The 25,905-nt window shown below is 38.7% G+C and overlaps 1 protein-coding gene across 1 annotated transcript in view; it reads right to left on the bottom strand.

The window, feature by feature from the left end:
- The window catches only part of CDC73 (cell division cycle 73), a 113,668-nt gene that overhangs the window by 70,973 nt on the left and 16,790 nt on the right, over positions 1-25,905 (bottom strand). Inside the window, exons 8-10 of the mRNA XM_069862542.1 lie at positions 16,413-16,511; positions 15,164-15,242; positions 2,840-2,904 (exon numbers count right to left, since the gene is read on the bottom strand). Of these exons, the coding sequence (XP_069718643.1) occupies positions 2,840-2,904; positions 15,164-15,242; positions 16,413-16,511 (243 nt within the window). The remainder of the gene's footprint in view (positions 1-2,839; positions 2,905-15,163; positions 15,243-16,412; positions 16,512-25,905) is intronic.

Raw genomic sequence — 25,905 nt, 5'->3', positions numbered from 1 at the left:
AACAAATAAAAGCTGCTAAAAAACTGCTGGGTTTGGCTGGAATAGAATTTAACTTCTTCATAGTAGATTGTATGGGGATACGTTTGGGATTTGTGCTGAAAACAGGTTTGATAATACAGGAATGCTTCCCTTACTGACAAGCATTGCTTACACAGTGGTAAGGCCTTTTCTGCTCCTAAGCCCACAAGCAAGCAGTTTGGGATGAACAAGAAGTTGGAAGGGGAGACAGCCGGGACAGCTGACATCAACTGACCGAGGGCTTCGTGGCTGGCTAGGGTTAAAGCATGACAAGTTTTTACAGGAGAAGCAGGTGGGCAGCTCCAGACAGTGGATCCCAGTTTACAAGCACAGTCCTACAAAGTTTTTGCAGTTGCTGACAAGATCAAAACTTTTGGAAGCTAATGACTCCACAGACCTTTTAAAGAAGACTAAGCATTCAAAAAAAATGTTTGTTTAGACAAAGGGAAAAGGATAAGGTATGACAAGAAAGTCAAAGGAATCAATGTAACACAGTGAACAGAAGTCAGTGTAAATGGTATTACTAACCACGTTAAACATCAAATGCACCACCACACTAGGATAAACAATCTGTTCAACAAAACCAAAGGGGAAACTAGAGCAAAAAAAAAAAGGGATAAGAGAAAGATAAATAACAAAGAAATTAAAATACAAAATTCATCGGTCTCAAGGCAATATTCATGATTTCAGAAGCAGTAAGAAAAAAATGAGATGACTTCTAACTGGAATAGCTAGAGAAAGAACACTCATAGGAAATGAAAACTTATTTTACAAGACTACTTGTTTACCCAAGTAAAACAAGAAGTTTTAAGAAAATGTGACTGCTCTCTATAAATACATTAATAGAAAAAACCCACTATGTAAGAAACACTGGAGTTACCTAAGTTAAGGAGACCAAAGGCATAAAAAGGAACCTTTCAAATTTCACTATTCATCTGGATATCAGAGGTTTGAAGTTTGAAGAAAGTTGCTCACAAAGACATATCAATTCCTTTGAAAAGTTTGAGGAGCTCATAAAAGTGATTACACAAGTACTATGAGGATAGCAGATGACATCACCTAGGTAGAATGCAATTCCAATGGTATCCTCATACTCCTGTGATTTCGCCAGCGACTATAATGTACTTTTCCATGAAACCTCTAGGGGAAGAAGTTACTTTCCCATTTCCCACCCAGTTTTGTCTACCACCAAAACCAGGAATAAACCACAAAAAACCCTGACTAAAAGCACAATGTGAAATTTCCCAACTGGCAGGAGATTAAGTATTCTACACAAAACAATGATCTGAAGCTTATGGGTTAGAACTATGTAGTCCATCACTGTGACAAAGTTTAGACATAAGCAGATAAGCATTTCTGTACCACATCATTAACAGATTTCCTTCTTCCCCATCTGAAACAAAATCAGTATGTCACTGTCATTTTTGAATGAGCTAAAGATTTAGGGCACTTTTTTAATATTCTGGAATATAAGGGTCCAAAAATCCCTCACAAGTTCTTTCTTAGAAAAAGACTAAATGACAGATGGAGTTATAATATTTCTCATGACAGCAGACAAAGCTTTATGTGCATTCATGCAATACCTTTTAAATAATTACTTCAAAAAAATCAAATTTGTGTTGCAAAAAGATCTAATAGTAAATTAATAGCAGTTATTTTCTTTCTTTACAGAAGAAATTGGCAAGGACAGTGTAATAACTCCATCTCAAAATACTAAGTATGCTGAATATGTGAACTAGGATTCCTAGAACAGAAAACCTTAATTATGTTTTAATGAACTTCAAAAAAGTATATGCCTTAGCTTTTACAGTTTTTATATCGACAAGCTTAGAAACATTGTAATTATTTACTTTCCCATACTCTTGCTTGAATTCTGAATTCTCCTAAAAAAAAAAACTGTTTAGAACCAAGAAGATTCCTTCCTTCAAATATGCCCATCAAATTTTTCAAAATAAATATTTTAAGTCTAGAGGAGATTGAAATGAAAGACTTGGGCAAGAAATATATCGAACAAGAAGAAGCTCTAGATGTTTTTAAGAAACTTACATTCAAGATACTATTTTATGTTCAAATTAGGAGTGTACATTAGACATTGTGCATTGATTCAGGAGTGTTTAGTGCTGTCTATTCATCAGATGTATATAGGTAATGCAGACGGCAAGAACCTTAATGATGGCTCTACATCAGTTTTGTAGCATCCAAACTACTTATCAGCAGACCGAAACAGCATTTCTTTGAGAGCATTAAGCTCACTTCCACAAAAGCAGACAGATATCAGCAAAAAAAAAAGGAAGTCTGTTCAGGCTCCCTCATCCCTATGTGTAGCAATTCCCACATATGGCATTGTAAAGTCACATAGAAAAGTCCACCTCATTAGGCTTGAAAGCTTCAACAGTGACAGAGGGCAAATTCTTCCACTACTAAACAAATTCACGGTTATTAAACACAGTAGGAAAAAGTGATGCTCCAAAACCTAGTTTTACTGCTTAAGTTTTGTGACTATAGTTTTATCACTTCATGTCCTCCACAGATATACAAGGATAGCAAATACCTGATGATCTTGGTATAGTCAAGCACGAAAAGGCTGCCACCTCCGCAGGAAGATCCTACCAGCAAAGCCTTCCCAGCACACCTTTTTGCTGCATACAAATCCCTTGAGCAAGGATCTCAATAAAAGTACAGCATGTCTAACCTTTTCACAAAGAACTTTCATTCTGTTAGCAAGTCAAAGTGACCTTCAGCACCTAGGCCAGCTGACAAGATATATACAGCTGCACCATCATTTCTATAAAACACATTTAAGAAAAGACCTTTAGCTTACCGTTACAGATTTCAGAGTCATTCCGTGATAGGTGCCCATGGTATCAATTTTAAATCCTTCCGTTTCTGCAAAGGAAAAAAAGTCTCTTGTAAATCATTATGAACATAGGGATGACATGTCTAATTGGGCAACACTGGAAATACCTCTGAAATTATTAATGCAAAGAACACATCTTTCTATTGGTAGTGGTTTACGTTCCATTACACAACACAAAACTTGGTTAGTAATCAGGAAACCAGTGTTTTCTTTAGGCAGAGGTCCATTTGGTACTTCTGCTTTCTGTAATCAGAATAAGATTTTCCTGCTGCATGGAATCTTTCAAACCACGCCAGAGAAAGTATATAAATTTCAATCTTTGTAAGAATATATTACAACATGCACGTGGTCTCAGAAATTATCCTCACTACAAAATGGAGAAGTACCTTATATTCCCAGAATGCATTATAAAGCAACATATTCAACTTGGAATAGTATTAATGGAAAAATACACTTAAAAGAAAAGTTTATACAGTGACTATAAAACTGCGCCCACTTAACACAACAAATTCACTTCTGGAGTGCATAAGAGCAACAACGTCACTGCCATACAATACAGAGGACAGAATCTGCATAAATTCACACTACTGGACTGAAGGTGATAAAAAGGGATGTTTTGGGGTGGGTTTTTTCAGTTGTTTTAATCAGACTGAATTTATGCTGGGTAAGTGCCAGCACCCTGCAAGTGCTCTGTGACTAAACATGCTACTACTACCCTGTTTGCTTTTGAGCACTCCTTCTCTGTCCTTTTCTCAGAGCTCCAAGATCAAAGGCAGTTCCTGAATACAGCCATTAGGACGTGCAAGAAAATCTTTTCCCTTTAGTAAATACTCTAGCCTTATGCATCTACCATCAAATCACCATCCCAACCAATCACCCAATTAATTTTTACTTTAAAATGGCAGGATAAACAACAATGAAACTGTGATAAGCCAGTTTTTGTCTACATGACAGCAACTTTCTGGTGATTTCAAACAGACTTCAGTAAAGGTAACTAGCACTGTAACAAAACTGCTATTGGGAATTGGAAGATTATTGACATTTATTACACCATTTTCACACAATGCATCAGCACAAACCCAAAATAACAAGGAAACAAAGTAATGAATCTACAAAACGTTCAAGAAAAATATTACATTTTCAAGGCTGTTAGAGCTTCTTGTTCTTATAGCAAGTAAATTTACTTAAATTGAAACCCAGACAACCTTGAAAACAATGCAGATGCTCTGGGAAGCATCTACAGTTGCCCATTCTTTCTCCCATGGATGAGAAAGATTATCAGATACTTGCAGTAAATGAGGCTGAAAAGTGCCCCAGATTTGATAACTCTCCACTGCCTAGAAAAAGACACCCAAGAGCTAAAAACTGATCATACTCCTCTCATCACAGGGACAGGCACCTACTTTATGAACATTGATTTTGATTTTACCTTCCCCTCCTTATCCTTTATGATTATGCTACCAGACCTACCAACAACCACCAAGTGGAGAGACCACAGCTTGTTTTGCACACAAGGTCACCTCAGCTCTAGTACTTCATCTTGGCTTTTCAAGGCCACCCCTCCCGTTCTGCTGGATTTAAAATTTTTGAAATACATGGAGCTGACTCTGAGAAAGCAAGATGCGGATACAGACAGATACAAATGCAGTCTTACCTATTTAGGAAAAAAAAATAAAAAAATAAAAATAGCAGCCTAGTATTTAATTACAAATTGCCATTGACCTACCACCTTTCCTCCAACCCCAAGATGTAATTCTGTATTCATTGTTAGTTCAGGGCTTGTATAGCTGAACTTGAGCTAAAGATAGGTAAGTTTTCTCTGTGACTATATAGGTCACTGTTTCTCGCCAAGAAGTATATTAATATTTCACATGGCACCTGAAGGCTCACAGAATACTTTGTAGAGCTCCCATAAATTGAAGATAAGCTTTTGCTGACCTGGTGTGACATAAATCAGAGATGTCTAATCTAGGCTGACACTTGTTTGCAAATGTCAGAAGCTCACCAGAGGAACCTTTACTTTTTTCCAGGCTGACCCTATTATGGATTCCTCTCGCCTGTGACAAGGAGAATTTCCAACTATTTCAACCATATGTTCTTCCCAAACTCCAAAGAATGCAGACACGCTTTAACAAGACCAGCAAGCAGCACCCCCCATTGTGCCCTGGCTGGCCACTGTTTCTTTCCCATCAGCACATACCCTGGTTGTGCTTCCACTGGACTGAAGTCTGGCTGATGTTGTGCTCATCTACGAGAAGGGTTGGAGGGAGGATCCAAGGAACTACAGGCCTGTCAGTCTGACCTCAGTGCCAGGGAAAGTCATGGAACAGGTGATCTTGAGTGTTATTATACAGCACATGCAAAAGAACTGGGTGATCAGGCCCAGTCAACACAGGTTCATGAAAGGTAGGTCTTGCCAAACTAACTGTCAAAAGATGGGTGGATGAGGTGCTGAGGGGCATGGTTTAGTGGTTGATAGGAATGGTTGGATTTGATGATCCTGGGGGTCTTTTCCAACCTAGTGATTCTGATTCTGGTTCTATAATTAGTTCTACATATTTGTTCCCCGTTTCAGTTATTTCTTACCAGTAGACTCTTTTTCTACTTTTTCCCTAATAAAAATTTGCATGCCTTCTCAATTAATTAAAAACCCTAGCCCAAGTCCCCATCAGCACTGCAAAGGGAATGAAGTCCTACAGAGTCAGCAGTACAGTTAGTAAAGTAAAAAGTAAATCAAAGGTGAGAAAGGCACCAGGCAGGGAATGAGCCTCATTTCAACCACCAATGGCTTCATCTTTCACAAAAATCTCCCCAGGTCCCTCCTAAAAAGTGTCCTGGTTTATTTGCTGAGCCCTAAGAGCCACTAACCAGAGCTCTGGCTCTCACTGGCTTCCTGCTCTCAGCCTTGTGCTGACTGTTCCTCCTAGCAGGAAAAGCAAACAACTTGGATCCTCAAGAGCAACCTCAAGCATTAGAGCCTGCACCCTTGCCTTTGCTGAATGTTTCCAGCAGCTACACAGGCCTTCCAATGCTATTTAAGAGCTGCTCAGGTAGTAAATAAAACAGTTCTGACAATTGTAAATAATGGTCTGGTACTTCTCCTTATCGATGTAGATCTAAGAGATACTAAATGGTCAAAGTAGACCGTAGGTACCCCACTTACATTCCTGAATTCACCACAGCCACTACAAGACCTACTGCGGACACCCCAGGGCCTGCAACTTGCAGGAGGGGTGGGATAAGTAGAAGAAACCACCTTCTAGACAGCCCACCAGCTCTCAAATTTCCTGCCTCAAACTCTTAAGCAACTGGTGAAAGAGAATTAAGCGCTGCCAGCTTACAGATAACGACAGCAACCCTCCTTTAGCCAGTAACAGCACGGACATGCTTTTCTCAGAATACAGCTTTTTCGACCTGATCCTTGTATGCTCACCACACGATACTCCACCACTCAGCCACTCACCACTCTTGCAGAAATAAACAGTGCTGCAAGTGGCAAGGCTTTCACTTGAACTTTTCCGCCCTTAACAAGGTCTCAACAGTTTGTACACATGGCCACATTCAGCTTCACTCACTGTACACAGCCTGCGCAAAGCAGAAAAATGCTTCCAAGTCAGGGACTCCACAGTTACAGTTGCACTGCAACTTCAAGAATTGCTGAGGCTGTTAGGCAAGTAAATGCAGCTGGTTGTATCAAGGGCCAAGCTAGAAAGCAGAGAGGCACTTCTTCCAGAGCATTCTCCAGGGGTAGTACCTGACCCTGATGCAGCTGGTAAAAAGCAAAACTGGTATACAAGAGGACCCACAGGCCACAGTAAAGAGGCACAGAACACAGAACAACTCCAAGCACCAGGGGACGCGCCCGTGGCATGCCTCAACATAAATGTTGTACCATGCCCTCAGACTAAGAATACAGAAGCTGTACACTTCTTCAGAGAGCCTGGCCCTCCAAAACCAGCTGGAATCTGTGCTGCTGAATCATGCAGAGATGAAATATTAATGCCTAGCCAAGAATTTGTTTGCAACTCCAGCTTCAAAATCACAGCTTCACTGATGGTGGCAGAGCAAGCAGTTAAAATAAACTATTTACTAAGAATAAAAGAGCCATTTAAATAAAAGTATCATGATGGCAAAACTTTGGACCCTTATTTTCACTCTTGGAATTAGATGCAGAACAACTGAGAGTCTTCAGTACATTGGGATTTTTCAATAAAAATACAACAAAGTTATCATACCCAGTTCCTTTAGGCAAAAGCAGTCCTTATTAAATATTTTAAACACAGGTCTAACACTAGGGAGCAAAGAAAGCCAAACATTAATGTTTGTGACAAATTGAATTAAATCTTCTTCTTTTTGCCAAATATAAGCAGTTTTATAAACATGTAAGCATTGTTAAGAACATCAACAAATGTCTTAAAGCTACATCTTCAGAGACTAAACACAGTAACCAGTATTGAATAATGAATTCTAATGTTTCAAAAATATAAACTACCATCAGTTAACATTAGACTATATATTGTTCTTCAGTCATTGCATGTATTATGATCACAATTTCACAATTCGTCAACCAAAATACTGTCAAAAGAGCTATACACTTTTCCAGTGTGGTTCATCACTAATAACCTTTCTAGTATCACTATGCATCAATCTCAGTGCCTTCTCTCACTTAAAAGAATTAAATCTGGAAACAAAAATAGGCACACTAATGCATCAGCTTATTGGACTGATTATATTCTCCATCACCATTTGGACATACATTCCACTGCCTTGCACAAGTATTATTGTTCAAAGGGCCTTCTATCTGCTTAAAGCCCACTGTTCTAAGTCAATCCAGGTCACACTGCATTTTGATTCCACACCTACTGCAGCTCTACCCATCTAATCCAGGAACAAACTTGAGCACTGATACATTACCAAATGAATAATTGCTTTAAGAAGACTCAAACTAACTTGACTTTCTGGAAAGAAGTCTAGGCAAACAGAAACAAAACAAAGGAGCACATCTCTGCAACACTAAAGAGCTGGAGTTAAAGACTTGGTTGGAATTGTAGATGAATAAGATTGAATAACTGCTTCTTTTTTCAGCTGTACACTCTTCAAACCCCAGAGAGCAACAGCTCTGCAGACTGCCTGGAAATGATTCACTACCCCACTTCATATCCATGGCAATTAAATCACTGACATGAAATCTCATTCGATGTAAGAATTGACCAAACACTCCTTTTCAGTCCTACATCCTGACAAGTAAAAATTTCACGCCTGAATTTCCAAGCTACACTAATTAGTTTACAAAATTCTCTGCACAGCTTATATATAACAGTACAGTAACAAACTTACAAGTAATTAACACCAAGTTCCTAAGTTTCTCACAGTACGAATAATAAAAAAAAAGACAGTATGGATCTGTGCATGTTTTCAAGCACTGAAGTGAATGACAGTACTGGAAGTTATCAAACTACTTGGTCAACTTAAGACAGAAAAGGGACATACACTGCAATCCTTTTCCAAATGTGAATTTCTTGCACATATTCTCAGCTAGGGGAAGAGGGGAAAAAAAAAAGCAGAATCCTATGGCCTTAAAAATGTCTAATAAGGAAGTCAGATTCCAGAACCCTGGATCATCTGCTACCAGTTCTCCTATTCTCCTTGTGTGAAAGGAAATCACACAATTTAAAAGAAAATACTTATAATGAGAAATACTTTATAAAGAAACTTTCTTAACAATGTGTAGGAGAGGAAGAAAAAAAGCCAAAACCCAAGACTTGTGGCCCAGGGTCACCTCAAGCTTCAAAACTTCATAGTTCTCTGTTGCCTATGTTTAATACCTACAACTGACTGAAAGCCAGACACGTTTCTGAAAAACTGCAGCTATGTTGGAAAATCCAACACAATTACAAGAATAATTCCCATAAAATGACAACAGCAGGAAGTCAACAGCAAGCTTCCCTGAAGGAAACACTTTTCACCGTCACGGACTGAAACAGTGGTTGTAGAGCATGCCCCTCTCCAATTTACACTCAATAGGACTGTGTGTCAGGGGATTTTTTTGTGCTTTGTTTTTCTTCATTTTTTTTTTTAATAGTGATTGGCAGACAAACAAAAATGCTCCTGAAACACATCTTAAAGACCTAGCATTTGGAGCAACACAGAAACTTTTCTTTGTCACCTACACTGAAACATGCACTCAATAGTTCAAGAAAATGTTAAGTCTTCAAGATTCTCACCCCAGCACTATTTCACACTCCAGAATTACCACAGAAACAAGCATGTAAAAAGGAGGTAAAGCCATGCAAAAAAAAATTGGGAAGAAACAAGGTATTATAGCATCCAAAGCAGTGTAATACCTAGACTGTACTACAGAACAGTCACATCAGCTCAAAGCTTCAGCATACCACTGGCTGAGCTGCAAACCATACACATCAATAAATATTTATTTAAATATCCAACAGAGGTACACAGGAGAGCACAAGAGAGAACTTCCTAAGCATCAAATGACATTTAGGTACAGGATATTTCGATCCTGAAAAGAACTTTAAAAATTACATTGCTCATGAAGTTATGATAGACTAGTTTGAATAGGATCACCTGTGCACGAACAAAATACCACTAATAAAGATACACATTAATAAAAGACATTAACAAGTATTAAAAAAAAAAAAGGTAAAGGTATTAATATGAAGGAAAGGAATAAAACTACAAAAGGGAATACAAAACAGAAAGTTAAGCACAGAATGGCACTCTGTGTGGTTGAGGGGAGGATAACATCACTAACTGCCAGCATGAAAGAATAAAATAAGACAAAGGAAAGAGCAGTCAAGGAAAGTAACGACAGTATATTCATCTCCTCACCTCAAACCCCTTTCAACAGTTCAGCATGGCGAGGGTGCTGCCAAGTAACATGTTCTTCCACTACGGAAATATTTAGGATGTACAAGTCCTAGTGCAAGAGACATTTTGAAACATTTCCTACGGCATGTATCACTGAACTTTAAGAATGTCAAAGGAAAGATTTCTCTCTCCTACCTAACTGAATCTGCAGTATCAAGACACCCATTTGAGATAAAGCTATCAACTACTGAGTCAAGGCTGCATATGCAGTTCCACTGACTGCCAGCATAACTTATTATTTACTTTTCAGGAACACTATCTTACAATTACCACACCTCCTCACATTTTACTATTAAAACAGTCTAAAACATTCTAGCAGCACCACCTAGCATGAAAATTTTAAGCCAGAGAGGCATGCACTGCAGTAAAAATAATGACCTATCACAAGAAGCAGAGAAATTTGGCTGCAACTCAGCAGTTTACTTAATGCATCTTGTGTTAAAATTCCTAAATTTACTATCTTAGTTCTACAAGCTTTGAATTGCTTATGCTAAGAACAAGACTGTTAAGAGAAATATTCTGTATTAAACCACACAAATATTAAAAGAAAAAAAACAGTTCACCTCTTTGCTGCCTAAACTTTAAATCTTCATAAATACTGTAGTATTACAGGAAACTGCAGACAGACATTAAGCCTCAATCATAATGCAACTGCCATAATCCCTCCTATAGTTTCAATACCTCTGAGGAAAGAGCAAGACAAAAGCTTGGAGACATTGCTTCTCAGGGCTTTGTTTCAATCTTTACCCAAAATCACTACTACACACATAGCTATACACACCACAGAATCCTGCCTTCCACAATCTCTACCCAACTACATGTACAGTCACACAGGGTAACACACGGAAACCCTCTAAGGTGTTATCCATCATTACGAATAAACATGGATCAATGGCATAAAGACTGCAAAAGTTATTACATCTGGAATTTAAATTACTATCCTTCTTAAGTCCTTAAGACTTCTCTCTCAAAATCCCCAATATTTCAAGCTTTCCATAAGCACATGTAATTCCAAGTCCTTACTGAATTAACTATGGAAAAAGTAGTCCGTAAGGAACAAAAAAATGACTGTTTCTGATTGCAATCTCACTTCTGCACTGTTTGGGGGCCACAACTTAATTATGAAGGTGTTTAAAATAAAAATCCTTTAAGAATGACTTCGTTTGTCATATGGTTGCAAGTGATGTGTACATCCAGATTTAAGCAAATCACATTACCAGTGCTGAATGGAACAGGAAAATGTTAATGCCTAATTATGGCTTTTGAAAACTACCTGCACTGAGAGTTTCAGTTAGACCAAAACTTTAAAGTTACAGTTTTATAAGAGCAACAGAAGCAAGTAAGATCACCTATTTTCTACAGTTTTTAGCCGAGAAAGATATCTCAAATACCTCTAGGTCCTCTTCTAATAAATCCAGATGTTTATTACCAATTCTATGTAATTTCCATAAATGCTGTACTGACTTTCCTAAGCCAATATTGTATTTGAAATACAGATTAGGCAATCAAAGGAATGTATGTCCAATGCTAGCCTACATTTACCTAACTTTGCATTATACCAGGGCCATTCTTAAACTACATATTTCCTTAATTAATCCTAGAAAACTGAAATATGAAATTAACTCCGCATGCAACTAAGCAAAATAAACATGTCCTAGAAAGAAGCAGAGTGAAAATGATAACTACCCAGTCAGACTATGATCATTTCAGGCACTTCTTAACCACCACATAACAAAAGAACCTTTCAGTTGGAAAAAGAGCTGCAGTCCAGTCCCTTTCTGCATTGATAGAAACCCCAAGACCAGATTCTCAGCATCACATAACATACAAATAGATTCTTCACCATTATTACTTACAGGTAGAAACACTTTTTTTTTTTTTTCCCTGGCAGTCATTTAATCTCTTCTTTGATTTCTGCTCAGAAATTTCTGCATTAAACCTGCACTGGTAAGCTACTTGACAAACTCTATTAGGTTCTTTTTTTCTGCCATGCAAAACCTGTTATTTTCCCTCTTGAACTGCACACATCCAGTAAAAGCATAACATACATTCATCTGTTTAGTACAGATGCTATCTACATGAATTGCTTACTAGAGCTATGTAATTTATCACCTAGAAGGACAGAGACCATTTCTTCACCCATGTTTCTTGTTGAAGAGTTCACAAGGATTTACACACATTCCTACATTTGAACTGTTAGGCTTGTCCATTAATTTCACATGCCACCTTTTATTTCCACGTATCATAGAATCATAGAATCACAGAATCACTAGGTTGGAAAAGACCCACAGGATCATCCAGTCCAACCATTCCTATCAACCACTAAACCACGGCCCTCAGCACTTCATCCACCCATCTTTTAAACACCTCCAGGGATGGTGACTCAACCACCTCCCTGGGTAGCCTGTTCCAGTGCCCAAGGACACTTATTGTGAAAAATTTCTTTCTAATGTCCAGCCTGAGCCCCCCCAGTAGAGCTTGAGGCCATTGCCCCTTGTCCTGTCCCCTGACACTTGGGAGAAGAGGCCAGCTCCCTCCTCTCCACAACCTCCTGTCAGGTAGTTGTAGAGAGCAATAAGGTCTGCCCTCAGTCTTCTCTTCTCCAGGCTAAACAACCCCAGCTCCCTCACCTGCTCATCTTAAGACCTGTTCTCCAGCTTAGTTGCTCTTCTCTTGACTGGCTCCAGAGCCTCAACATCCTTCTTGTGATGAGGGGCCCAGAACTGAACACAGTATTTGAGGTGTAGTCTCACCAGTGCCGAGTACAGGGGCAGAATAACCTCCCCAGACCTGCTGGTCACGCTGTTTCTGACACAAGCCAAGGTGCCATGGGCCTTCTTGGCCACCTGGGCACACTGCTGGCTCATGTTCAGTCCCTGTCAACCGGCACTCCCAGGTTCTTCTCCTCCAGGCAGCTTTCCAGCCAGACTTCTCCTAGTCTGTAGCACTGCATAGGGTCGTTGTGCCCAAAGTGCAGGACCCGGCATTTGGCCTTGTTAAACCTCATGCCATTGGACTCTGCCCAGCGGTCCAGCCTGTTCAGATCCCTTTGCAGAGCCTCCCGACCCTCCAGCAGATCGACACTTCCACCCAGCTTAGTGTCGTCCGCAAACTTGCTAAGGGTGCATTCGATGCCTTCATCCAGGTAATTGATAAAGACATTGAACAGGGCTGGACCCAGCACTGAGCCCTGGGGAATCCCACTTGTCACTGGCCTCCAGCTGGAGTTAACTCCATTTCCCACCACTCTCTGGACCCGGCCATCCAACCAGTTTTCCACCCAGGAGAGTGTGCGCCTGTCCAGGCCAGAGGCTGACAGTTTCTGAAGCAGAATGCTGTGAGAAACTGTCTCAAAGGCTTTACTGAAGTCCAGGAAGATACATCCACAGCCTTTCCCTCATCCAGTAGTTGAGTCACTTTGTCATAGAAGGCGATCAGGTTAGTTTGGCAAGACCTGCCTTTTGTGAATCCGTGTTGACTGGGCTTGATCACCCGGTTCTCTTGCATGTGCTTCATGATGGCACTCAAGATCACCTGTTCCATGACTTTCCCTGGCACTGAGGTCAGACTGACACACCTGTAGTTTCCTGCATACTCCCTTCTTGTTGGTGTGTATAACATCAACCAGCCTCCAGTCAAGTGGAACTTCATATGTATTTTTTATTTTTAACTCGTAAGAGGAAATAGTAGTAAAAAGAAAACTACTCAGCAAATAAGCAAGTCTTGAAAATTTAAAATATTATCTGAAGCAACTTGAAGTAGTACTGGTAAAAATATTCATGGAAGGGTTAGTTTGGTTTGGGGTTTATTCTTATTTTCTTTCCCAAATTCCCTTGATTCACATTACAACAATGAATTGTTCATGGATGCTATTCGTAGATTATTTTTTAATGCCGAAAAAGCTAGCAGATATCCTGCTTCAGCTTTTTTCTCCTACCTTCCCATGCAATTGTCTAAAAAACTCCACACTAAAATAGAAGTATATTGAGGCTAATAGGGAATAGACTTCAAAAGGATATAAGAGAATATCTGACCAAACTTCCTGCAGTAACTTTCAGATACACAAGAAAATATTATAAAACTAATTGATATACTCACATGTAAGTGCATATTTACAAAACTTTTTTTAAATGGCTACAGAGATGGCTGCAGCCAGATTCCGACATTCTTGTACGTTATCCAGTATGTGGTCCATCAAAAACAACCTTCACATGTTACTTGCAGGACAGATTTATCCTTGATGTTATATTTTTTGCTTTTCTTTCTCCAGTTACAATGAAAAATGAATATTAAAAGAGTACTGCAATATACTCTTGTATTTATTTATACAGCAAAAGCAATCACGTAACCTCAATAAAAACTGAACACTATCAGCTACAGCACAACACATCCACAAAATCTTGAGAACTTACACACTCAGCATATGAATGTTATCCAATTTCCCTGAACAAAAAATGGTACTAACTTGAACAAAGCCAAATACTCTAAAATATGAAAGCTGAACTGCCCATCTACAGTTTAAAATGACATTTAGCAGCACATATGTTCTTGCAGCCAGAAAAGAAAGCCCTTGGATGCATGCATAGTAAGATTAATTTAAGAGGATAATGATTATATTTGAGAATTAGAAGGAAGAGACAACTCACAAGTGTAACAAAACTTGCCTTGCCTCCTACAAGAAACGCAAAAATACCCAACTACAAACACAAGACTGGCAAAAGAAAAACACAGCAAGACCCCAATCTGAAGTAGCTAGAACTGGTAGCAAAACAGAAGACAAAAAAAGAAAGGGGAAGGAAGCTGAAGAAAAATTTTAAGTTAGGAAGACAAATCATCACTTGAGTTCAACCTTCCACCCTGTTTCAAGACAAGTAAGAATTCTTAAATATCATAAATTATTTCCATCCTTTCTCCAGAAGGGAGTTAGTATTTTGCACTACTGCTATCAGTTTGTTTTGTAATTTAAAGAGATGTTAACAAGTTTTAATAATATTTACTTATAATTACTGGAAGCTACTTGTGAAGTAATTATGATTGTTTGAAGACAGGCAATGTATTTCATTTTACATACTTGACAGTCATGTTTAGGGTTCTGCTTTTTTTTTTTTTTAATCGCATATGACCTTCCCCAAACAATGAATTCATTTACTTTTTACCGAAAACACTCCGGTTTTAAGTTTTCAGTTTGCTTCCTAAGAGGCAGAAATAATCTATAAGACATAATGCTTTTAGACTTGGATAAAGCTATCTTTTGGAATTGTAACAACATTTTGTTGCTTATTTAGGTTTGAAAAGTAATAGTATATAAATCCCCCAACCTTAACTTTATCAATTCCCAATTTTCACTTCCCAATTGTTTTTTTTTTTTTTCTTTTAAAAGAAGCACTATAATCAACTTACCCTCTTTGCCTTTGAATCTTTCCTGATCGTATCTGTTATAGGCAGCTGGAATAGGTTGCTTATTTCGTAAAGTCGGATCCTAAAACAGATTAAATAATATTTGTAAAGCACACTGAAAATTATTTGATGAGTTTTGAACTTCACAGAAGTATTACAAGAATCTGCTCAAGAATATAGAATTAATTTACTTTTGCAGGAGTCTCAATGCATTTGAAAAGTGCAATATGTTTCCGTTCAACACTCACTCACAATCGTACAGAATTAGTTTGGAAGTACATACTGAAAGCAATGACAATGTCCTGAGGCAAAGCTAAAGTTGTAGGAACAAACTACATAAGGAAAATCCTTAAGTTTTACAAAATCATTGAGGTTTTGTAGTAAATCAAGAATTAGCGGAAAAAAAAAACCAGCTGCCAAGTGATAACTCACAATTAAGCCTTCAGCCACATACACAAAACATTCCTTGACACCAACTAAGTTAAAATTCTGCTAAACTTACAGAATAAAAAAAATATGAAGGCAAAAAAAGGCATCTGGGAAAAAAAAAGTTGTAAAAAAACATGAATCTAGAGGCACACTAAATACCAATTCCATCTTTTTTGTGGATGGCTTAGTTATGTATTCATAAGTACTCTGAAGGGGACATTTTAATAGTCCCATACACAATTTATGAAATTCAACACAAAGTAAATATTTAAATGTTGGAATTCATCTTGCTATTCAAATTTAGTTGTTTGTTAAATGCATTAGAAGTAAAAATAAATCCATGTATGATTAAACAGCTTTTATAGCAGACTGCCACGGAGTTCAAGAATATATTAGGTTTAATAGAACTCAATAGTAAACACCACAATACAAAACAAATCCTGTCTAATACCTAGATAGACTCAAAAAATAAAGCTCTAAGTCTGTCTTCCTGATTTCTTATAAGAAAAAGAAAGCTGGTTCAAGTTGTTCTCACTTGTGAGTCACGTTAAAGATTCTTAAACATTTGCTACTCTATCTGTCAGAAAAACAAGATATTGTTTGAAATGGCAGTAGTCTCATCTTATAAATTTTTTTGCAAAAAGATGCAGAATATCACTAGTGTTTGATAGATGCAGAAGAAGGCACTAGCAGTTTACTCTTCAAGTCAAAGAATATCTGTGAAGTTACGCTTAAGAGTTGCTCGTTCACTGGAACAAAACCAAAACAAATTTCAAATTGAATATGAGGGTTGTCTTGTCATTATTCAGAGTGCCGCTCTTACCGTTGGTGCTGTATTTGGTGCAGGTCTTTGCTCAGGTGCTCGGCCTTCTTCTCTGGCTTTCACTGACTGAAGTATTGCAAAAATATTCTTGGCAAAGTTCTGAAAAACACAGCAGATGCCTGTGAAACTTCCTGACTACGTGCATTTCACGTAACAAAAACACAGGTAGAAGACAACATTTGGTTAACTTGTGCTTCACCGAAAAACAAAACCAGCGTATGGATTTTGTAAACAGATGTATTCTGATTACTTTTCTGTGACAGGACCCAAACATAAACAGACTTTTAAGGCATCATTGCTATTCTTCAAGGCCCAAACTTGCCAAATCTAACTGGTTTCATTACAGCACAAACTAAAACAAACTCTTCAAAAAGATCTTGTTAATAACCTCCCTCCAGTCTTACCTACTGTGCCCTTGCAGTCCCTTTGGAACTCTTTGTGCTGCAGCAAGAAAGAAAAGCTTTTACCCAAGATTTGCAGGCTTCACCTCCATGGCCCACTTATCCACAAATGAGAGCCTGTCTCCTCACTTTTGGCCTCCTGATGGGATGTCTTGGGTTCAGTCCTCCTATCTGCCTAATCCTACACTACAAGTAGCTTTCCTCCACCCAAGCATACTCAGCCACTATCTGAGAGGAAACCTTAGGAATCCCTGGGAAGCTCTCCCATATTCCTACTTGGAGCAGCTGAGGCAAGGCAGACAGGCAGCCACCTCCTGCCCTTTCCATCAAGACACTTAAGCAGAACAAAGCACACTTCAACTGGTTGTTAACAGTTCACTGCAATACAGTTCTTTTAATTTTTTTTTTTGAATTACGACTTCACTCCATTTGGCACCAAGTAATTTAAGCAGCAAAGCCTTCCATTTTAAACTGGAGGAAGTAAGTACACAAATTACGTTCACAAATCCTTGATTCAGCAGGGATCCAGGATAATTTTAATAACTTCCTGCAGTGCTTTGTCAGATAAACAAGCCATTGAGGCTCAACCAAAAAATTATATCGATCAGGGTTTTCAAAAGCGCATTCCTCCTGGTAATATTTATAGGACTGGTTTATTCAAAACAAAAATGTAAACACTAATTAAACTTTTGAAAGGCATATGCTTATCACATTGCCACTGAATAGCCATTTTAAGCTATAGATGTATACGCATACAATGTCTGTCATTACTGACAACTTTCAGTAATGGTTCATGAGTAAAATAAACCTTTTATCAATTAAGGAAAATGGCTTTTTTACTAGTTCAGAATAGTATAAATGTATCACAGAATGCTTAGATCCTTCCAGAGTATTGTATGCTAACACTGATGCAGTGTTAATTAACACCACTGGCATTACGAAAGAAATGCCTGAATTACCAGAGATTTCTGGGGTGAATTCTGTAGAAACTATTTAGAGAGAGCTGTAACGCAAAGCTTCTCTAAGCTTGTTTACTTGATCTCAGTCAGCATGTTGTCAATCTGCTCCAAGCCAGTGGGGCAGGGACTGGAAGACCACCAGGAACCACTTATCAAGGCAAAGACATTCCTTAAGCAAACCTAGGTCTTTTCACAAAGACTGAAAGAGCTCACATAAAACAGTATTGAAGTTCTTTTCAGTCAGAGAAGTGCTGAGGAAAAAAAACTTTAAAGAGCTGTGAGCCATGTGCATATCAATTATATGATGATACTAGAAATCAGCTCTGTTCTTCAGATAATAAGTCTAACTACATGCTTTTACTGGAAATTCAGAGATTTCTCCTAAACCGTGGACTGGGCAGCATATCACTCAGGTCTTTTCATTGCTGTGCTTCATTACATACTGTCCCTTGGAAATGACAAACTACTCAGTCTTCCAAAAATTAAATAACAAGAAAAGGAATTGTCCAAGAGCTACTATTCACGTAGAAGTCAAATCCTCTTTCAGTCACAAGGAAGCTACAAACCAGCTATCACATCCATATTTCATTCATAAAACCTATAGTTAACAGACTCAAAGGCTTTTCAGCATCTCAGATTTTAATAGCCTGAAACTGCATGTCCAGGACCAAATTTTAAATTCTTTCAGGTAAAAAAACCAAGATTTTCTCCATGCTGCTTAAAATAAGTTGCTAATAAGCATGGAATTACCAAGTGTTCTTGCTGATGTCTTTTATCCACAACATAAATACGCAGGTACCCAAAGGCCACAGCTATTACCTGTTTGGAAGGGGAAATTGTACTGTTTTAACAAGCACTCAAACGAATATCATCACCTTGCCATGCACTGGCTGGGTCAGGGATGTTGGATTACATTACTGTAACAGAAAAGCGATAGAGAAGGAGGTCCACTGCAGGTATCAAATGATAGGCAAAGCCCTGCAAGACTGCTAAGTTGTCCTTGTTCATCCTTAAAGAGATCAGAATATGAACATCCCCAACTTCTGCCCTAGATTTAATTAAACTTACACCACATGCAACACTGTTATTACCAAAACCTTCTGATCTGGGGAAGAAAGCCAGGGTAGGGTGGAGAAGGGGGAAGACAATATCTGCTTCTCTGCGCTAAATCTTAACAATATTCAAACATGTTTTAAAAAGATGCCTAAGAAAATCCTTAGTATGTAAAAAGACAGTTCCATGGATTCTTGTTAGCCGCCTAGTGTGCAGCTACTCCCACGAAAGCTCCTTGTTGATTACAACCATATCTACACCTAATAACAATTTACCACGTTGGGAAAAAAATGGGCAAAATGCTTCACGTGCCTCTAAAAAGGACTCATGCACCAGATGTAAATCAGAAGGGAAAACAATGGCAGCCAACAGACAATCAATAGCAGCTATGGTCAGGTTAACACAATCAAGTATCTTACAGAAAAAGTCACATGTATCATTCAGTAAACCCTGCAACAGTATGTAAATACTGAAAATTTACTGGCACAGAAGCTCCATCCCTTGCCAACACAGGGAACAAACATATACCAAGTCAAGGTACTAGCACTATTAATTTAACACCAAGCAGTTGGAAGAAAAATACCAGAGCAAGTAAGATCAGCCTGCACTGCTGGGGAAGACAAGTTACATCACTACCAAAAATCCCTATGTAATAAGGATACTCCCATTTAAATATATCACAATTTATTCTGATAAACTGCAGTCTTCAGCCTTCAACCTATATTTAATTTCTGTAACTAGCCATAACTCTAAAACTCATTAACGAAGACTTCTACTCACAATAGCAGCTTTATCAGCCTAGTTAAAAAAACCAAACAAACAAACAAACAAAAAAAACCCCACAAATCCAAACCCCCAAAAAACCTTTCTTCTAATAACGACCATCAAGGAGAAATATTGACTTCAGCTTCACAGTAAACAAACCTGGATGCAAAAAAATTAAAGAAAAGTATACTTCATCTCATCCATCTGAACAAAAATAAAATCTAACATATAAAACTATACAGATACATTGTTACACAGCATAGTTTTTATGGTTTCAAAACTTTCCAATAGCAGAGTTGTAACTGATCTTTAAATCGGATTTTACATTCTAATACTTCACTGCAGAGAGAAAAGAGCTTAGAAACAACACTCTAAGCTCAAATAGCCCCTTATTTAAGCTGACAATAACTACTTCTTGTTGGGACATGCATGTCAGGATGATCAAGAACTGCAGAATGCTATAAATATTGTCCAAATACAGTAGGGCTGGAGAAAAAAGAATCAAGTCCCTATCACACTATACACATTTCCTTGATAAGCTGAGACATACTGCTAAGTTCTTTGCAGGACGACACAGTACCAGAAATGCAATATTCCCATCACAAATTTTCAGCAATTCCTATATACCGCAAGACACGAAATCAGTAAACAGTACTCAGATGGTCTCATATGAATACAGCAGAAATTAAAAAATTATTCATATGGAACATGAACTGATGAACTGTACATTTACAAGAAAATGTTTTGCACATTTAAATTAAAAGCACAAATTTAAATCTGGAGTCTTTAATTTAAGGTATGCCAAAGAATTCCTATCTTCAACTCCAACTGTTCACCAACATTGAAGCTAATCTTCTTTGCTCTTTGAATGCGAAAACAGTCCTCAAGCACTGCACTTCATACTGTGTGCTAGGCTGCCCCCAGAATCAAAGATTGATATTCAGGGACAGCTACAAGCAACTGCAAGAATGCAAACAGATTTGCAGAGTGGTTCTGTTAACTACTGATATTTTCTGCACTGTGCTTTCCTGCATCTTTCCTCTCTTTACACAAGAGCCCTTCAGATAAAGACCACAGCTAGAAACATGATTGTGAATTATACAGTAGCAATGAAGTAAATACTGCTTTGCGAATATTCCCATTTTCCTTCTTTGCTTTCATTTGCACGAAAAACATACAAGAGGCTCAATTGCCTGGTCAGGCATGTTCACAGAGAGCTCCCAGCACCTCTCAACTACTCTCCAGACACTTTCGGCCTGTATATAAAACAACTCGGTAAGGCATACAACAGTACAAGTTACAAAATGCATAACAGCACACAGAATTTTAAAAAGACCCATCCAAATAAACAGATCATCTTAGTTGTGTTTTCAGGACAACAGTAGTCTGAGTAATTTGCAATGAAGTACTGCAATTTATATAGCTAAGAACTTATACAGTTAACCAACTGAAGCTGAGTACATCACTTCATATTTTTTAAGCTGTCAGGTTAGGGAACCTATAAGAAATATAAACCTGAATTATTACTGACCACTGGAGGGGAAAAAAATAAAATAAAAAAACATTCCCTTTCACAAGTTACTCTGGGACTCAAATACCGTTTTTTTTTACGTTCCAGTAAAAAAGTTCACTTCAGTATTACCATAGATCCACAATGGTGAACTGAAAACACAGCTATTAGCCCCGTGCACTTGTGGACTATGTTTTCAGTAAAAAGTTCACTTTTCACTGGTTCCATATTATCTTCATTAAATTTTTATAGCTAGAGTATTATATGAAAGACAATCAAAACATTTAATTTGTAATAGTACAAAGGCTAACCCAGAAGTATGAAAGCGAAGCAACACTACAATATCCTCAAGATACAGCAGAGCACAAAATCTGCTCAAAAATACCCCCCAATACCTAATACAAGACAATTCTTCCTAGGAATGCAGCACATGGAAAAGTATTTTTAAAAAAATATTTATACAAGTAGTGCTTAAGAATGGTGAAGTTATTTTCCAGCTGACCTAAATTTTCTTTCAGGGAACATAATGCTTTACTCAGAGTTTTCTGACAAATCTGAGGTACACATTTACAAAGCAAGACTCAGCATTGCTCAATATGAACACAACTTGAATAATCTAGCCCATTTTTCTTTAAAGTACAGTATTCAAAATGTCTGCAGTTGTGCCTAATAGTAATATAACGGTCCTCCTGGTTATACTACATAAGCCAATACAGGAGAAAGTTGAGTTTGGGAACTTAAGCCACCTCACACCATTACACTTGTGTACAGCTATTCAAAAACTGTATGCTTGTGCTAGCTGAAAACTCTGAGGATACCAGTTGCTATTAACATGGCACACATTCCTCTTTTCAACTCTGCTATTAAATTTACTACATTGTTCTAGGTGAGGAGGAGGATTAGCAGGACTGTCACATTAAACTTCCAGAGGGTAGACTTAGGACTGTTCAGAAGGCTGGTTGGCAAAGTTCCATGGGAGACAGTCCTTAAGGGCAAGGGAGCCCACAAGGGCTGGGCGCTCTTCAAAAAGAAAATCCTAGCAGCTCAGGAGCAGCCATCCCCATGTTCCAGAAAAGGAGCCGGCAGGGAAAAAAACAACTTGGTTGAGCAGGGAGATCTTGAGACATCAAAAAGAAGAAGAGGGCCTATGAGCTTTGGAGGAAGGGACATGTGCCTTGGGTGGACTACAGGGAGGAAGTGAGATTGGGCAGAGAAAAAAAATCAGGAGGCCTAAAATCCAATGAGAGTTCAGATTGGCTAAGACTGTGAAAGATAAAAAAATCTCTCTATAAATACAACAAAAGTAAAAGGGGGACCAGGGAGAATATTCAGTCCCTAGTGGATGCAAATTGAACAACTGCAACAAAGGGTAAGGACAAGGCTGAGGTACTTAATGACTTCCTTGCCTCAATCTTTAACAGTAAGGAAAGTTGTTCCCTGTGTGTACACACACAGAAGTCAGAGGAGCAGAATGAGGCTCCCATGATCCAAGAGGAGACTTGCTAGCCCAGCTAGACATCCACAAGTCCATGGGGCTGGAGGGGATCCACCCAAGAGTATTGAAGGAGCTGGCAGATGTGCTTGCCAAACCTCTTTCCATCATCTTCCAGCGGTCCTGGCTGACTGGGGAAGTTCCACTTGACTGGAGGCTGGTTGATGTTATATGCACTAACAAGAAGGGTCAGAGAATAGGTGATCTTGAACCCTATCATACAGCACATGCAAGAGAACTGGGTGATCAGGCCCAGTCAACATGGGATTCACAAAAGGCAGGTCTTGCCAAACTAACCTGATCGCCTTCTATGACAAAGTGACTCAACTACTGGATGAGGGAAAGGCTGTGGATGTATCTTCCTGGACTTCAGTAAAGCCTTTGAGACAGTTTCTCACAGCATTCTGCTTCAGAAACTGTCAGCCTCTGGCCTGGACAGGCGCACACTCTCCTGGGTGGAAAACTGGTTGGATGGCCGGGCCCAGAGAGTGGTGGGAAATGGAGTTAACTCCAGCTGGAGGCCAGTCACAAGTGGTGTCCCCAGGGCTCAGTGCTGGGTCCAGCCCTGTTCAATGTCTTTATCAATTACCTGGATGAAGGCATTGAGTGCACCCTTAGCAAGTTTACGGACGACACTAAGCTGGGTGGAAGTATCGATCTGCTGTAGAATAGGGAGGCTCTGCAAAGGGATCTGAACAGGCTGGACAGTTGGGCTGAGTCCAACGGCATGAGGTTTAACAAGGCCAAATGCCGGGTCCTGCACTTTGGGCACAACGACCCTATGCAGTGCTACAGACTAGGAGAAGTCTGGCTGGAAAGCTGCCTGGAGGAGAAGGACATGGGGGAGTTGGTTGACAGGGACTGAACATGAGCCAGCAGTGTGCCCAGGTGGCCAAGAAGGCCCATGGCACCTTGGCTTGTATCAGAAACGGCGTGACCAGCAGGTCTGGGGAGGTTATTCTGCCCCTGTACTCGGCACTGGTGAGACTGCACCTCAAATACTGTGTTCAGTTCTGGGCCCCTCACCACAAGAAGGATGTTGAGGCTCTGGAGCCAGTCAAGAGAAGAGCAACTAAGCTGGAGAACAGGCCTTAAGATGAGCAGGTGAGGGAGCTGGGGTTGTTTAGCCTGGAGAAGAGAAGGCTGAGGGCAGACCTTATTGCTCTCTACAACTACCTGACAGGAGGTTGTGGAGAGGAGGGAGCTGGCCTCTTCTCCCAAGTGTCAGGGGACAGGACAAGGGGCAATGGCCTCAAGCTCTGCCAGGGGAGGTTCAGGCTGGACATTAGAAAAAAAATTTTCACAGAAAGGGTCATTGGGCACTGGAACAGGCTACCCAGGGAGGTGGCTGAGTCACCTTCCCTGAAGGTATTTAAAAGACGAGTGCATGAGGTGCTGAGGGGCATGGTTTAGTGGTTGTTAGGAATGGTTGGACTGGATGATCCTGTGGGTCTTTTCCAACGTAGTGATTTTGTGATTACCGCGATTGTGAATTCCAGGAACACAGAACAACTCTGCCACCTAGCGTCCATATATAAAATTGCTTTAACAATCAATTTCAATTACTCTCAGACCTAGCTATCAAGTGATTAAAATACTTTTGTAGCAAGACTTAAGAGTATTTTGATTGAAATATCTTCCAGTTATAAGATCACATAATGATTTTACTGAAATTATTATTATAACTGTAGTTATAATCTCCTAACAGGCCACTTCACTAGTAAGAATGCTCAAAAGGTATCAGAACAAAAATATGAATTGAAAGCAACTGAAAAAATTTTCTCAGGGTGTTTGGTTCAATTACATTAGTTACTGTTAAAAGGATCAGTCCTAGAAACAAAGGGTATTAATTTAAAAAAATAAAGTATGTAAATACTAACTGCAGCAGTAATATTTTTCAGGAGATAAGACAAAATTAATAATATTGACCCCTATAAAAGATAAGACATATTTGGGGAAAACAAAAACTCCTGCTATTTAACACTTATGTACGGGAATATAGAAAAGCAGAGAAATCCTGTTCTGAAATAGTTTAGAGCAAGATATATTAGAATATTAGGGCTGGGATGGTGAGAATTAAAAAAAAAAAAAAATTATGGTATACAACTCACAACTGTGTTCTAAAAAAATGAAGTTAGGGCTGCGTCCAGTCCCTTCTGTCTTGTCCTTTTTATGGGTATACGATAGACTGGCATCATCAATCTTTGGTTTTTTCTCCAAAGAAAACCACAGAAAACTAGAACATTACAACAGGACCACAATAACTAAAGACAGCAACTCTGAAAACCGATGAGGTTTAAAAGGAAAAAAAACAACCCACCAACAAATTGGGAGTTGTTTATTTATACAAAATAAGATTCCCATGTTTACAAAATAAACCATAATAGAAATATCTGGTCAGTACCCCAGTCTAAGATTTTAACATAGGAACAAAGAAAATAAAAATATGTGGATGAAGGCAGAAGCTAACATGTTATTTGGTTCAGGCTTACTTCCTGCTTCAATAGAAAGGAAAAAGAAATAGGAATATATATATTAAAAAGTCATAATTCAGAATATATTCTAATTTGTTTCTTGTTTTGGGTTTTTTTTTTGATACAGTAAATATTAAGCAAGGAAAAGACTAACTACCTAGATTGTGAGAGAAACAAATTGGTCAGTCTGCAGAAGGAAAGCAAGTAATAAATGAGACCTGTGCTTCAATATTTCAACGTAGACCTAGCAAGTTAGATACATAAAGGAACAATCTTATATTGACAAAAAGATACCATTTCATGATTCAGAGGTTATAAACTATGCTAGAGGGACTGAGTTTCACCTAAAGCTGATCCCATACCACATTGTAAGACCTGAAATAGCAGGTATCTGTCAGTAATGGAAAACCTAAGCCCACACCTAATCATTCTTCAATTCTATACACAGCTCATTCCATAACAAAAATGTTTACCTCAAATTCAGATATCTCACGTCCAACTCATGAGTTTCCACTTCAGTGCTTTTCCCCAAAACATATGCCGGCACACAATAATTGCAAGACTCCATACAGGTCAGTCCAACTCCTAGTGCCCTACAACATCATCAAAAGTCTTACACAAAGCTCAAGACAGTACAGAAGGGATTTACAGATCTGTTAAAAGAGGTCAAGAAATCCAGAAAACCAGCAGCTGGACAAGGCCTATGCAGCTGCTGCAGAAGGATAAATAAATATCTGTCTGTATAAGCACTCACACACATGGCTATTTAGAAAAGTTCTGGTATAACCTTTATGCCTTCCTGTATATTCGATAGGATGGATTATGTTATTTCTCCTGTA

This window comes from Phaenicophaeus curvirostris, chromosome 8 (genome assembly GCF_032191515.1).
Source record: "Phaenicophaeus curvirostris isolate KB17595 chromosome 8, BPBGC_Pcur_1.0, whole genome shotgun sequence".
Lineage (NCBI taxonomy): Eukaryota > Metazoa > Chordata > Aves > Cuculiformes > Cuculidae > Phaenicophaeus > Phaenicophaeus curvirostris.
The sequence above is the reverse complement of the archived record's forward strand: the minus strand, read 5'-3'. Positions and strand labels throughout refer to the sequence as shown.